General features: G+C 37.7%; 1 protein-coding gene across 1 annotated transcript in view; it reads left to right on the plus strand.

Moving 5' to 3' along the window:
* Positions 1–13,170, plus strand: part of gstcd (glutathione S-transferase, C-terminal domain containing) — a 52,725-nt gene extending 39,555 nt beyond the window's left edge. Inside the window, 4 exon segments of the mRNA XM_007567276.2 lie at positions 3,640–3,670; positions 7,048–7,117; positions 9,335–9,461; positions 9,463–13,170. Of these exon segments, the coding sequence (XP_007567338.2) occupies positions 3,640–3,670; positions 7,048–7,117; positions 9,335–9,461; positions 9,463–9,556 (322 nt within the window). The 3' untranslated portion in view covers positions 9,557–13,170.
* Positions 13,171–13,882: the final 712 nt, after the last annotated feature.

Here is a 13,882-nt window from a genome sequence, read left to right on the forward strand (position 1 = left end):
AAATCGCTCTTGACTTGTGACATGCAATATTCACTTGAACAGAAAAATGCCCCTCGATCCGGCTGCTTGGACGATGCTGCTCAGTTAGAAGTGAAAGAGAAAACGCAACGCACCATCAGACAGTGAGAAACAGGAGGATGCACTGAGCGTAATTGAAGTTGATTGGTTGCTTAATGCTGTTAGAACTTACAGTCATAACAAGGCAGACAGCTGCTAAAACAACTCAATGCGACTGATTGCTGGGAAACAAAGCCGTCGTGTGGGAGTGCTGATGTAACGTTGGCGTTTTATGGTGGAGAAGCTGGTGCAGCAAATGATGCTCCAGGCGTCAGGTTGGAAGGAATGGTGCTGTGTGGGATATTTTACTGACTTCTTCTTGTTCATTCTATGTCAATTTTGCATTTTTAGAATATGTAGAACTATAGTTTAAATACTGAAAGATTTTGTTGAACTCGCAAAAAAAAAAAAAAAAATGTTGCAACCGACAGGTCACACTCATCTTTAAGCTGCAATCCATCACTTGCAGAGTAATAATTTTACAATGAAACCTCTCTGCCTGTCTCCAGGTAGTAACACTAAGCTTAGATGTCTGAAACAGCAGGGAATTCTAGTGTTGCTCCTGTAACTCTCTCGTATATCAGCCATGTGTTACTATGACATAGTAAGATAATTACGCTTCAATTAGACCATCACCTGTGTCAACTTATCCACAAATTTGATCTTCTACTAAGCTAGGCAGCCTGGATTTTTTTCTTTTCATTTTTTTAAGGAAATACCTTTTCCTTAAAAAAAGATAAGGGAATATAAAGATAGCTGGTGGTGTGGTACCTCAGACAGGTGCTTGCCTCAAGAGCCATCTTGAGTACCACACTTTAAAAGTCTCATTCTGCATTTTTACTCAAGACCATTTAAGACTCCAGCTGCATCAGCCTTTTATTGTTTTTTTTTTTTCTTTTACGGCAGCTTAGTGTTAAGGCTTGTGGCTGCATTTAAGTGCATTTAAGACATTTTCATTTATATTGAAAATGTCCTCCAGATTGACAAAGGACCATTAGATTCACAGTGACTTATCTCCTTGTTCGATTTGAAGTGTTTCGATTAATAACAGAGACAGCCAAGAATGTGTGCATACTTGAAGTTTTAAATGGTATTTTTGTCATCAATGCTGAATTAGTCTTATTATCTTCCAGCAGAGGAAGCTTCAGTGGACAATGGAGGACGGAAAAGTGATCTGCTCCATTGCCAGTTGTTTTTTAATCTTCTTGGCTGTTTAAGAGAGTAAATTAATCCTTATTCTCCAAATATGTACTATTGTTAGATTAGCTGCTATAACATTTCTGTAAGTGTCAAATCCCTGTGTCTGGGTGGTCCCTCCTAGGGAGCAAGCCACCTTATATATCTAGTGTGACATAAATAATCCAAGTAAAATTGGACTGTATACAGAGATTTGCTATAACAATGACAAAGTCTGGGAAACTGGGAAACACTTTGTGTTTTATTTTAGCATTTTTATTCAAATGTGATATTTACTAAGAAGAAGCACCATTACAAACATTTAAACAGCTGAAGCAGCAATCAACTGCCTAGTGCAAGTATCTCAATTTTCTTTTGCCAACTCAGCTCTTCATCCTTCATAACTTCTTGTTAGAATGACAGCAAGATGTTTGTGGGAGCAATACGAAGATGTTTCTGCAGGCAACATGTGGAAAGGATCTGCACACCTGACTCAGTCAATCATGACACTTTTAGTGTTTTTTTTCTTTTGCTTAGGGTCATATTCCAGGTAGTCATGTGTGCATTCTGCAGGTGTCTACATTCCAAAAAGTTTGCAGGTTTTTATGAGCTGTGAAACTCAGCTTCCCATTTATATTAATGCTTCCAAATGATCCTCCATGTGACCGGGCTGACTCTTAACCCTTGACACAGCGCTTGTTGAATTTTAATTAACATCAAACATTAACCAAACTTTGTGACGGATAAACTGCATTTTATCCTTCAAAAATAAACTGACTTCTTTCCCAGGGAGAAAGTAATTACTCTATGAAATCATGAGCTCTATTTGTGTTTGTTTTATCTTTTTTTCTTTTCCCCTTCTAAAATTCATGGGTTTTATTTGTGAGAGCTTTGTCCATTAAAATTGACTCTCACAAAAAGAGACCACACACACACACAAACTCATGTGGCCTGGGCAGCTATACACATGAAATATATGGCCTTTCAGAAATATTGCAATATAATATTCTGCTTCCTCTTATTTGTGCATGTAGTTTTACAAGTAGAGATTCTGATGTTTTATATCTTAATGTTTATTTTCTTTCCATTGAGTCAATTTTTCACAAGTTTGAAATTCCTTGTCACAGATTTTTCAGACAGTCTGGAATGACTCATTTGCTTTAAGCATCATGTTGGAATAATATCTCTAAGCCAACAGTGCCCAACTGTGGATCCCACAGCACTCTACCCTGACTGTTTTAGATGGTTCCCTGCTTTAACACAACCTGATTCAGATGATTGCAGTTCAATAAAACTCTATTAATTAGCCATCAATTGGATTCAGGTGTATTGAACCAGGGAAGCACCTAAACATGCAGGGCAGTGTATCTTGAGGGCCAGAGTTGGGAAACACTGCTCTAAGCTATTCTTTGACTGGAGTAGAGGAAAATGTTTAGCTGAATTGGAATGACTTGAACCTCATTTCAGTTGAGTTAAGGTGATTTGAGGCTTGTCATACACACAAAATATAAACACACCACATGATTGCTTTTAATATAAAAGCAAAATTGCGCAGTGAAAGCAACTTTCTTCAGTTTAAGCTAAGCACAAATTACAGGGAATGTCCCAGAAAAGAGAAAATATTCATTTAGCACCTGCTGTGGTGAGAATGACTATGCTTTAACATCAGAGGCAGGCTGGTGAAGTGTGATGGAAAGACAAAAGTAGATCCAATGAACACTTGTTTCAAACAAGATACGAAGGATATCAGAGGTATGAACAACAACTTGTTGAACCCTAAAGCCAGTGAGCTGCAGAAGAAGAAGAGCACCTCCTCCTTTCTGGTGAAAAACAGGTGTTAGAGCCTATGATTTGCACAAAATTAGACAGTAACAAATTGGAAAAATGTTGCTTGGTACAATGAGTATTTTATGTCAGTGGCAACATTTGAATATTGAGGTCAGAATTTGGAGAACATTAATCAAATTAAGGTTACTGGTGGATGTGTAATGGTTTGGAAAGTATTTTGCTGGCACTCTGTTATTAGAAGCTGATACACCTAATACTTGCAATCACAAATTGTCCCTTAAGCTTTTTACTTTTTTAATATACCAATGGGATTGGTGCTAAATTTGCAGACTGACCCTAAGAAAACAAGAACGGTGCCAGCTGTAATGTTTTGCCTCTTGACTTATTTTTTTTAGCTTTGTGATGATTCTTTAAATATTACCAGATTTGATCAAATAATATCTTTTGATTACTTCACAAACGCACACAGACAAATAATTACATATTCTCCCGTTTATAAACCTGTGAAGGCGAAAAATGACCAAATGTGGCTATTCATTTTTACAGTTCTCTATTTGCATGGCAAAAACATTATTTTCTCTTATATACTTTAACACGGTTTGTCTTCTGTTTTTACAGCAAAATGTTTCAAGAGACTCTCACATCCAAGGTATGCTTTACACTTTGAATACGTCTCCACCAATTCAATTTTACTTTGTATCAAATAAAGCACAGTTCTTACAGATTTGTGAAATGTTCACATAGATGGGAGCCTTCAGTAGCTGTGGGTTTATCTTCCAAATGTCTTCATCGTTACACTTCCTATGCTTTCTTTTTCTTCTCGTAGTTCGATACTTTTTTGTTGACGTCTCGAATTAACCAAAGTGGAAAAGAAAAACATTCAGTGGTAGAAAAATGCTCAAATTTTAGCAAATCACTGACCCATTAAAAGCTAAAGATATTCTTATTCTGTAGATATCAACAGTAAGTCAGCATGTCCAAGTTAGATAAGACTCTGAAATTAAAACTAATTAGGAAATAGTTTGAGTTTCACACATAATATATAAATCCTTTACTTATAAAGTTGAATATATTTGTGTTACCAGTATTTGCGGGCAAGACTAAATTCCATTATTTGGCTTAAAAAAAACAACACAATATTGAGGGTCCTATGGTCATATTCAGCTTAAACGTAATTTCTTTTTTTAATATACTTCTCCTGAATGATTAATATATTTCTGGCAAGCTAAAGTTGTATTTATTTATTTTTTTCTTTTAATCAGACGTGAACAGAGCTAATGCTATCTTTACACTGATTTCTGTCTTGGTGAACGAATCTTATGCAGGCTTTTACAAGGGAGGAGTTCACACCCTCCAGCCACTCAGGCCTTTATCGCTCAGCACAGGCACAATGCTGCTCTTCAGGGAGAGGCTGTCCCAAAGTGATCTATGGGACCTGTCAGAGCCCCCGAGGGGGAAATCTGTGTAAAGTAGCTGCGGGTCCTAACCATGGCAACCTCAGGTTGATGTGTCAAAACACTGAGCCAGCTTCTCTTCCTTGGTGCAGAGCAGGACCCTTACATGGGCTGACTGGCACAGAGAATAGTATACAGTGCCTTGCGAAAGTTTTCATCCCCCTTCAACCTTTTCCACATTGTGTCAAGTTGCAAGCACACACACTTTTGTTTGCAATTCTTATGTAGAAGAAAAGAATAGTGCAGGGTTTTCATTATTTTTGTTTTCTGTAGAAATAAAACATGCATTTATATTCAAACCTCTTTTTTCTGTTACCCTCAAATGTAACAAAGCGTTGCTATCAGTAGACTCAAAGACTCTATTTTCATTTTGGTGTAAACGTGGCTGTTTTGTCAGAGAGCAGTTGTGAACAAATGGCGCCATGAAGACAAAGAAACACAGCTAACATTTCAAGGATGAAGTCGCAGAGAGGTTTGTTGGAGGGTTTAAGTTAAAATCCCGAAAAAAAAAAAAAGAGCCGTGAAGCTCCGCATGTGAAAAGAAGAGCATGGTAGCCTGGAGGAGTTGCAGAGCTTCACCACTCAGGTGGGATTATCCGCTGGTGAGATGACAACTAGTCATGCGCTCTGTTACCCTAATGGATGAGTTACGGGAAATAAAGGAAAGTTTTAAAGAAAACCATCAGTTGTCCTGCTTAAAGTTTGTGACAGACATGTAGAGATTGGAGTAGAGATTCAACTTCAAACACAAGAGATTTTATGTAGGCATTTCAATGGAAAAGGTGCAAAAATATAAACGCATGGTACACATTTCAGATTTTTTTTCATAAAAGAAAATTAAAGCTGTCTATCATAATTTTTTTTTCTCAACTTTACAATTATTATAATTATTTGTGTTGTTCTGTCACATAAAGTCTTCATAAAAAAGTAAAAGTGGCTATAACGTTAAGAAACGTGAAAAATCTTAAAGCATGTGCATACTATTGTATGATACTGATTTTCTGAGATTGTAGATTATTACTTTTGTTTTTATCATCGAGAGAAAAACAAGATTAAACAAAATGACAACAAAAAACAAACTCACAACTTTTGATGCGGGAGCCCCGTAACGGCGCAAACACATTTCAACACTTTATTTCTTTTGCTGATGTTCCCTGTGCTTCTGCTCCCAGACACCCACTTGTCTTGTTTTATAGCAGAACCACCGTTGTCCTTGTGAACCGAAAGTAGTTAAAGCAAACGACAAGATGCTGACAGATGCTTGTGAAGTAAAGGGTTAATGGTGTGAGGTGTTGGTGCTCGGCTCAGACGTAAAGGGCCAGCTCTGCTTTACGGCCTTGCATTCAGCATTTACTCTGCACTGTGAAAAATGGGATCAATTAAAGCAGAGGCAGCTTAGAGATGACTTACTGCTCTGCTGAATCGCTTGTTACATGAACCATACACGGGGAGAAGCTTAGAAGGGGAAAGCGTGTCCTTTGTTTGGAAATAAATTACCTGGGTTCATGGGGTGTGTTAGGAAAGCTGACAGGGATGCACATATTTCACTCCTAGGGGGTTGGCAGTCGTATTATTTCCTGTGTGGCAACTATTTTTAACAAACGTATAAATTAGAAACATGTCACCTGGAAATGATTACGAGCAAACAAACAGCTGCAAGCCGGATCCATGTCACAATATCTAATGACATGTATTATGGAAAAGGCAGACACAGCGACTGCTGCTGGGGTTTGTACATGGCAACAACCACTAATGGAGGCTTGTTAGCTAGTCTGCTTGCTAATGTTGGAGCCGCAGGTTTGGGTGTGCTGGCTTTGATTTTGTGTGTGTAAAAATAACCACGTCGAGGAATGTTGAGCTTTTTTGAGCCGAAAAGATTTGCGACGCGTCGAGGTAAGACATCTCATTTTCGGGATCGTTCCCTCATCACTGAGCTAAGTACGCCGGGTGAGATTGCAGTGTCACTTTTTGCCACTGTTTATACAGATTTACAAAACTGCGCCATGTCTCCAGTCTCGTCTGGTGGACTTTGTTTTGACTCCACAGTTGCTACGCAGGTCTAATAAGATGATTGTTAGTTAGGATATGTTCTTGATGCATTCTTGACAAAAGAATTACTACTTTCTCTCTGCAATCATGCTTTGCTTCCATTTAAAACGGGAAATTCTTGTAGTTTTATGGGCATAGTGTAAAAAATCTTGACAGATCTTGACAGTAAATGCAAACGTGTGTGTTAAAACAGCTAAAACAGACAGACTCCTTGCTTATTGTGCCTAACCATGCGATGTGCTAAGAATGTTTCCCGCCTCACAGGCGGAACATGCCGAGATCTGCATCATGGCTGTGCACAGATTCAAGCAGGTGTAGGCTAAAGTAGGAGTACTAGACAAGCAAAACTAATCCATTCATCCATCTTGGTTTCACTGAATGCTTTAAATGCTTTAAATGCCTGAAATGCGTGGCTTTGTTGCGCCTACTGTTGCAGCCTCGAGGTATATCGTTTCAAAAGTTGGTCAAACAAGATAAACAGTATTTCCAGATTAAACAGTTGTTTTTCACCTGTCTTCCTCAGGAACACATGATCCTTTGCCGCTTTGCAGATCAGACTGCGGTCCAGTTGCCACCTGAGAGGCGCCTCATTGGTACTGTTCATAATCTGCTCTTTTATCCCATCCCGTCTCCATAATGCAAAACATTTGTGGCATTAAAGTATAATGATCCCTACTGTCCTTTTTAGTTAATATCATTATTTATTATGGTGAACTGTGAATAATTTTTGCACTTGTTTCTTTAATTTTCTTGACTTGTTTTTCTTTTTTTTTTCTTTTTTTTCCCAAGCATCAAGTATTTTGTTTTGTTTGTTCCAAGCGATATTTTTCTCTCTCTGTTTTCTTAGCTGAGATTCATTCTTAGGATCTCTATATGGAAGGTTTCTACGGGGTCTTACAAAAGATCATATCAATTTTAAGTCCCAGAAAATCTGTTTTTGGGGTCAAAGATGCACGGTCACTGTGCATCTGCTAGTAGCCACTTCCACTTGTCTGAGGTTCTAAATCTCAGTTGAACTGGTCTCAGTTTAATGAAGTTCATTTCACTTTAAAATACTGTTCAGTTGATTTCAACTCAAAATTCGAGAAAATTAAATTAATTAGAAAATTATATTAATTAGAGAAAAGTCCTTGTATTTACTTTAGCTGGACCTTGAGATTGTACTTTTATTTATTGACATTTTTCATTTTGTGAGAAATCTATTGAATCCATTTGTTAAATTTCCTGTGGGTGTACATTGATTCAGTTATCAATGCACAACTGATAACTATTGTGAATAGAATAGTGTAAGTCCACTCTACACATTCACGTATTGCAATCACCTCACTATGACGCTTTAATCTTGTGAAACGTGTTAAAAACCTCTGACACAGAAAAAAAAAAAAAAAAAAAAACTGACTGAAACAATCAGCTGCCGGATCAGAGTCCCATTCAGATGGAAGTGTGAAACCTCCACTCCTGTGCAGGATCTTTACTGAGAACTGTTTTCATTATGCTAAGTACCCTTTTTCAAGTTGATAGCTTTCCACTTTATCAAAGCTTCATTAAATCAGAAAAGCTCCCCAGGGTTCTTGAATCTGAAACCTTTTTTTTAATCTGTCTGACACCACCTGTCACTGCTCTCTTCTATCAGATTACAGAACATTTTCTTCTTATTTTCCCTAAGTCTGCTAGTCAGGCTTTTACCATCAAAGCAGCATGACGATGGACAGTGTCTAATTTAGGTGGGAGTTTTTTTTGTTTTTTTCTTCTGTGAAGAGATTAAATACATAAAATAAAAACCTGAACTAGATATGTGTAAGTAAATACTCACTTTGCATAGGTTGGGAGTTGAGTTAAATTGGCATCTGATCCTCCACAGCCCAGCTCATGCTGTGTATGTTGATACGGCACACATATTGCAAATTGTCAATTAATGAATTAATGTCAAGAGCTACTCCTGGTCCCAACATATTTGATGTGATTAGCAATCTAATCACATCAGAGAAATGTTTAGCTCGCTGGTATTAAGTCAGACCTGCTGTGTTTGAAGGAAGAGAAATGCTGAGTGTGACTAGAAGAACCTCATTTCTACATTAAAGTTCAGAGGCAGAAGCATCGCAGCGTTGGCCATATTTATGTCAGATATGCAGAATAACATTGGGGGTCAATAGAGGATTTCATTTACTATAAAAATAATGATCAAGTGCTTCTTCACTCAGCCTTAACACAGAAGAACGGTTCTGTCACAAAGTTTAAAAAAGGAGCCTCCAGTCCTTCACAAATGATCATTTAAGTCGCACATTTCCGGCTGACATATGTCATAATTTGTCAAATGCTTACTTACTTAATTAACATGCTAATTGGTTTTGTGTTTTTCTGCATTGCTAATATTCTGTCTTTCTAAATTGAAATTCACCTTCCATAATAATTTGAGAATTATTATGGTAATAGTTCTCTAATTATTACCACAACAGTAATTATGGAAATAAGTATTACCATAATTATTGGTAATTGTGGTAATAATAATTTCCATAATTTTTAACATAATTACCATATGGTAATTTGTTTGTAATTACATTTTGTCATAAAGCTTATAAAATCAGTGATAAGTTATGGCACTTATCACTGATAAGTGCCATATTGGTTTTATTTAATAAAACCAATAAATAACCATATTTGTCTTTAACCGTCACCCAGTTTAGGACTTGTTTGGTCATCTTGCAAAGCCTCAATTTCTACTGGATTTCAAGCAAAAAGTGTTTGTCGTCTCAACTCTTGATTTGGTGATAAACAGTAGCATTTTATCATTTTTATTTGTGCCAACGCAGGAAAACGCTGCATGGGCTTGGTGGACTTGGACCGGGCTTGGGCTGCAGAGACTCACGGGTACTCGGTTCAGGTGATGACCATGGAGCCTGAAAGCTGTTCGCCAAAGAACAACATGTTGATGGGAAGGCCGCCGCAGAGGACTGCAGAGCCAGCTGGACACGTCGACGCATAATCAGGACCGTGATCCCTGCTGCACAGCTGAGCGTCTCCAGAATCGTTGAAATTGATGCCGGGTCTCGCTTTGGCAGAAGCTTTTCTTTTAGATATCCGTTTTCAAGAAGTCTTGGTTTCATGCAAGGTGGAAACTGTCAAACTGCATTTTTAAAAGTTAAAAATAAACTTGGAACCAACAAGGACGGAAGGTGTTTTTCTTTGAACCGGGACTTTGTCAGAGATACTCTGCCACATAATTTGCAGTACCATGATTGTGTTTTCGCTGACACTGTGTGATCAAGCTGTCCAAGTACACAGAAGCATCGGTAATTTTACACTTACTTTGTTAATTAAGCAAATCAAACGTCCCCACTTGCAGACGATCTGCATAAGCAGTCAGCACCTTCTGATTAACTGTGGGGGAAATATCAGAGCTATGAGACTCATCTGCAGGTGAAGATCAACTAGGGGATACCCTCGGCACTACCTCACCTTCATTTCTGTGTGTTTTAATCAAGTAGCGCAAGAGAAGCACCTTTAGAGGCAAAAAGCAGCTTTCAGCTCCAAGTGTTCAACTCTTGTGCTGTTAAACTCTTGACTTTAAATTAAGTCTTTGTGGAATTCTGTGGAGAGAGTGAATATTTCTCATAAAAGATATGTAAATAGACCAGCATCCTGCAAAAGAACTCGCATCCATTGAATTTTTACAGATGTTGATGTTATCTGCAGATGTGTTAGATTTTTATATGATGCACTGCATGATTGTGAGTTGGTAGCAAAATTATCTTTTTAAACATTTCTACAGGTAGAATCTGAAGTGAGCTATAGGCCCTACTAGCCCCCCCACCTCCCCAATTATTATATAATAAAGCCTTCCTGTTTTTTCTTTTGCTTTGTTCTGGACTTTGACTGGGCCATTTTTACATGTCTTTAATTGACACACATGGTTTGATTGTTTCGTTGTAGCTCTGACCGTATGTTTACCATATGTGTTATTCTTCTACAATATTATCCCTGTGGCAATGATGTCTTCAGCATTTAAGCAGTGGTATTGGCTAAATTTGCCCTTTTGAGAGACAATTCCCCCCCCCCTTTGCGTTTTATAAAGATCATATTTCTGAACTTCAAGACTTCTCATTGTCCTGTCTGTGGATTCTCCTACTGAAGCTGTGGGCTTCTGGAGCACCTTATGAGAAACTACCATGATCCTCTTGGCTGCTTCACTGAGTAGTTCTCTCCTGGCCCAGTGTATCAGTTCAAGTGGCCACGTTTGGTAAGTCTGCAGTCGTACCATACTTTTCCATTTCTACAAATACATAGAACACATTTTAGATTTATATATATTTTTTACGGTTTTCTTCCAATTAACAAATGTGTTGGTTTCTTACGCAAACGTTTCTGGAGCTGATAAAATATGTCAAAAAAAAAAAATGTTAAAACTGTGATTTCTTTTTCTATCCGCTGTGTACATCCCCTATCTTACATTGAGCAGTATTTATTAATGAATGATTGTGTCAAAAAGATTGGTGTGCTTGGTAACTTAGATAGAGAGGCTTTGAGGGAGATGCATCTATACTCATCTGAATTCTGTCAGCAGAGTCAGTCGGTCCCGAAGTGAATCTCCACAGACACAGCTTGTTTCAAGGACTGGGATTTTTCCTCAAGAGGAGGCGTCTGACTCCCTGTTCACGTTTGTGACTCTGCAGGAGAATACGCAGGTGGCGTGACTAGAAGCCTGCATCTAAACCTGTGAAATTGCTTGATTTAAGCTGAAGGGAAGATACTGGAGGTTGACCGGGGTGCCTTATTATTGCAGGTGGAGTGGATTAGTTGATTTCACTTTTAAACAAGGATCGTTCTCTTGAAGCTTTTCAGTGAGTGCATCGCGCTGATGTGCTAAGACCTCGATATTATTCCGAAACTGGATAATTAACATTTCTTTTAGTGTCATTTTCGAAGCCGAGTCAAGAAGATTATTTGCTTTTGTCTAGAGTAATCTGATACTTTGTGCAAATTGTTTTCAAAGAAGACAGCCATTTCGTCTGTGAGTAGTATTTATCCAGAAGATCTCCATAATCAGATGTGTGGATACCTGATTTAGCTTTCAAAAGGTTTTGCAGCAAAACTAATTCAGCTTCCCAAGTTGTAACAGTTTATCCACCAGCCCACCTTTTTTTCTTTTTACTGATACCCCTGTGTTGTAAACAGTCTGTTGTTATATACATAGGCCCCTACCTTTTGTGATCAAGCAGATAAGAGCTTTCCAAATTAACAATTTATATGTTGTTTATGTTGCTTGGTTACTGAAGCAAGCATGCAAAAAGTAAGAAACTGTGCTGCTTTTTGTTGTTTCTGCAACACGTCTGCTCTTTCATGTTAAATTTGCAACTTTTCTTTTTTTAACTACTTAAATCTGTAAATTATTGTTCATATGTTGTTGTTTTTTTCCAAGTAAATTTTAGTTTTTATTTCTTATCTCTAAAGTTTTCTTGCCCCATGATGCACCACAAATTGTCTGATAACCTCTGATTGGCCGCTTTCTCAGTTCAGCTGACCAAAATTGGTGATAAGCAGGTTAATTGAACACACTGTGCATAAGCACTTCCAGATATCACTAACAACATTTCTGAGTGTGTGCTCTTTCAAGTAAAAGTATGTTACAGCTAATTTAAATACTAGTTTCCAGAGAAAGGGCAGAGATATAAAAAGCTGTTGGGGTGGTTGGAGTATAACATATCTAGATGTGGAGATATGTCTGCCTTTATTCAAGCAATGATAAATAATAATTACTTTATTAGCTGCACCAATCCCTATAGCCACACTGATTGCTAATGTAACTTGCCGAATACAGTTAAAAGTGTAATTTCCGTTATAATTTTCATTATTTTTCATATCACCTGATCTCAAAGTGCCTTCAAGTTGCCTCTGCTACTATCAATCATTAACAGTTGCTAATGTGAGCAGACGGCCAGAAAGAATCATTTTCAGTAATGCTCAACTTGTGCTTCAATCATATGTAACTTCTTATGTCATATTTCTGGAAGAGAAATACAAAAAGGGTAAAACTGGTATCAGCAGGTCTCCCGTTCCATCCATAATATGGTAACGCCTCTGAAAAGCTCTCTCAGTGACAAACTATTGCACCCTAACTGTGCAAAGGAGCAGTAGATATGTAGTCCTTCCTCTCTGCAGCTGTCAGACTTTACAATCAGCACCTCTCCCAGAGGACCACGATATAGAGCAATAGTTCAAAATCCCCTACGTGCAATTTACAGCTAAACTTGTTATATTCCCTTCAATATGCATCCACTTACTTTTTTCCTCTTTATTTCATCTCTCCTTGAACGGAGCCATACCTTCATACATTTATATGCAGCCTTTCTATGATGCATGCTAGCATTTATACATTGGTGCACTTTGTGTGTTTACATATTTACATAGCATTTAGCCTCGCAAATGTGTACAACTATTCCCTTTTCTAGTTGGTTGTTTTCTGTTGTTGTTTTTCTTTCTCTCAGACCTCTTGTTCATTTGGCATTTGGATAGCTTATATACTGTACTCCTGCAGAGGTGGCATTTCCCAGTTGTGGATTAAAATCCTCGGTATTCTGCTATTATATTATACATTTTTAAGGAGCAATCATATTCAAATTTTCAATTGCCACATTCCTTAACCAGAAAAAAAAACACCTGCACTTTTTGTGATTATGAATAATATACTCCCCCCCCCCAAAAAAACAAAAAAAAAAAAAAAAACACCAGTTCTGTGTTTTAGAGGGACAACATAGATCTTAAGTTGTAAATGTGGCACAACTCTTTTAGGCTTAATCTTGAAACAGCCCTCCTAAACAGGAGGGCTGTGACTTATGACAGCCCTCCTGTCATAAGTCACAGATGTGGTCTTCTCATTTTAAATGGCTTACTAGAGCCTTAGTTGGTTACTCAGTCTCATACATGATCTCCTATAATGTCATCCCTTATTTCTGTGCAGCACAAGAGTTTAACATTTCAAGCCCTCCGTCTACTCAGAGAGCCCTGTTACATCAAATAGTTTATTTGATGTAGGTTTATAGAAGACTAGGACTGGGTAGGTATTTTAAATGTATTTAAAAGCAATAAGGCAACTAGTTAAACATGTGGGAATCTGAAAATAAACCAAATCAACAAAAATAAAAAATAGAAATAAAACACTTGTCACATGTTTCTGAATTTCTCTAGGTTTGTAATATTAAAGCATTTGATTTTCAACAATTTCCGCATCCTCGTGTTTTTTTAAATTTTTTTATTTTTTTATTTTATGGTTTCTTTGCCCCGAATAAAGAGGATGGATGGATGGATGGATGGATGGATGGATGGATGGATGGATGGATGGATGGATGGATGGATGGATGGAT

Source organism: Poecilia formosa, unplaced genomic scaffold, assembly GCF_000485575.1.
Source record: "Poecilia formosa unplaced genomic scaffold, Poecilia_formosa-5.1.2 Scaffold206, whole genome shotgun sequence".
NCBI classification, from domain to species: domain Eukaryota; kingdom Metazoa; phylum Chordata; class Actinopteri; order Cyprinodontiformes; family Poeciliidae; genus Poecilia; species Poecilia formosa.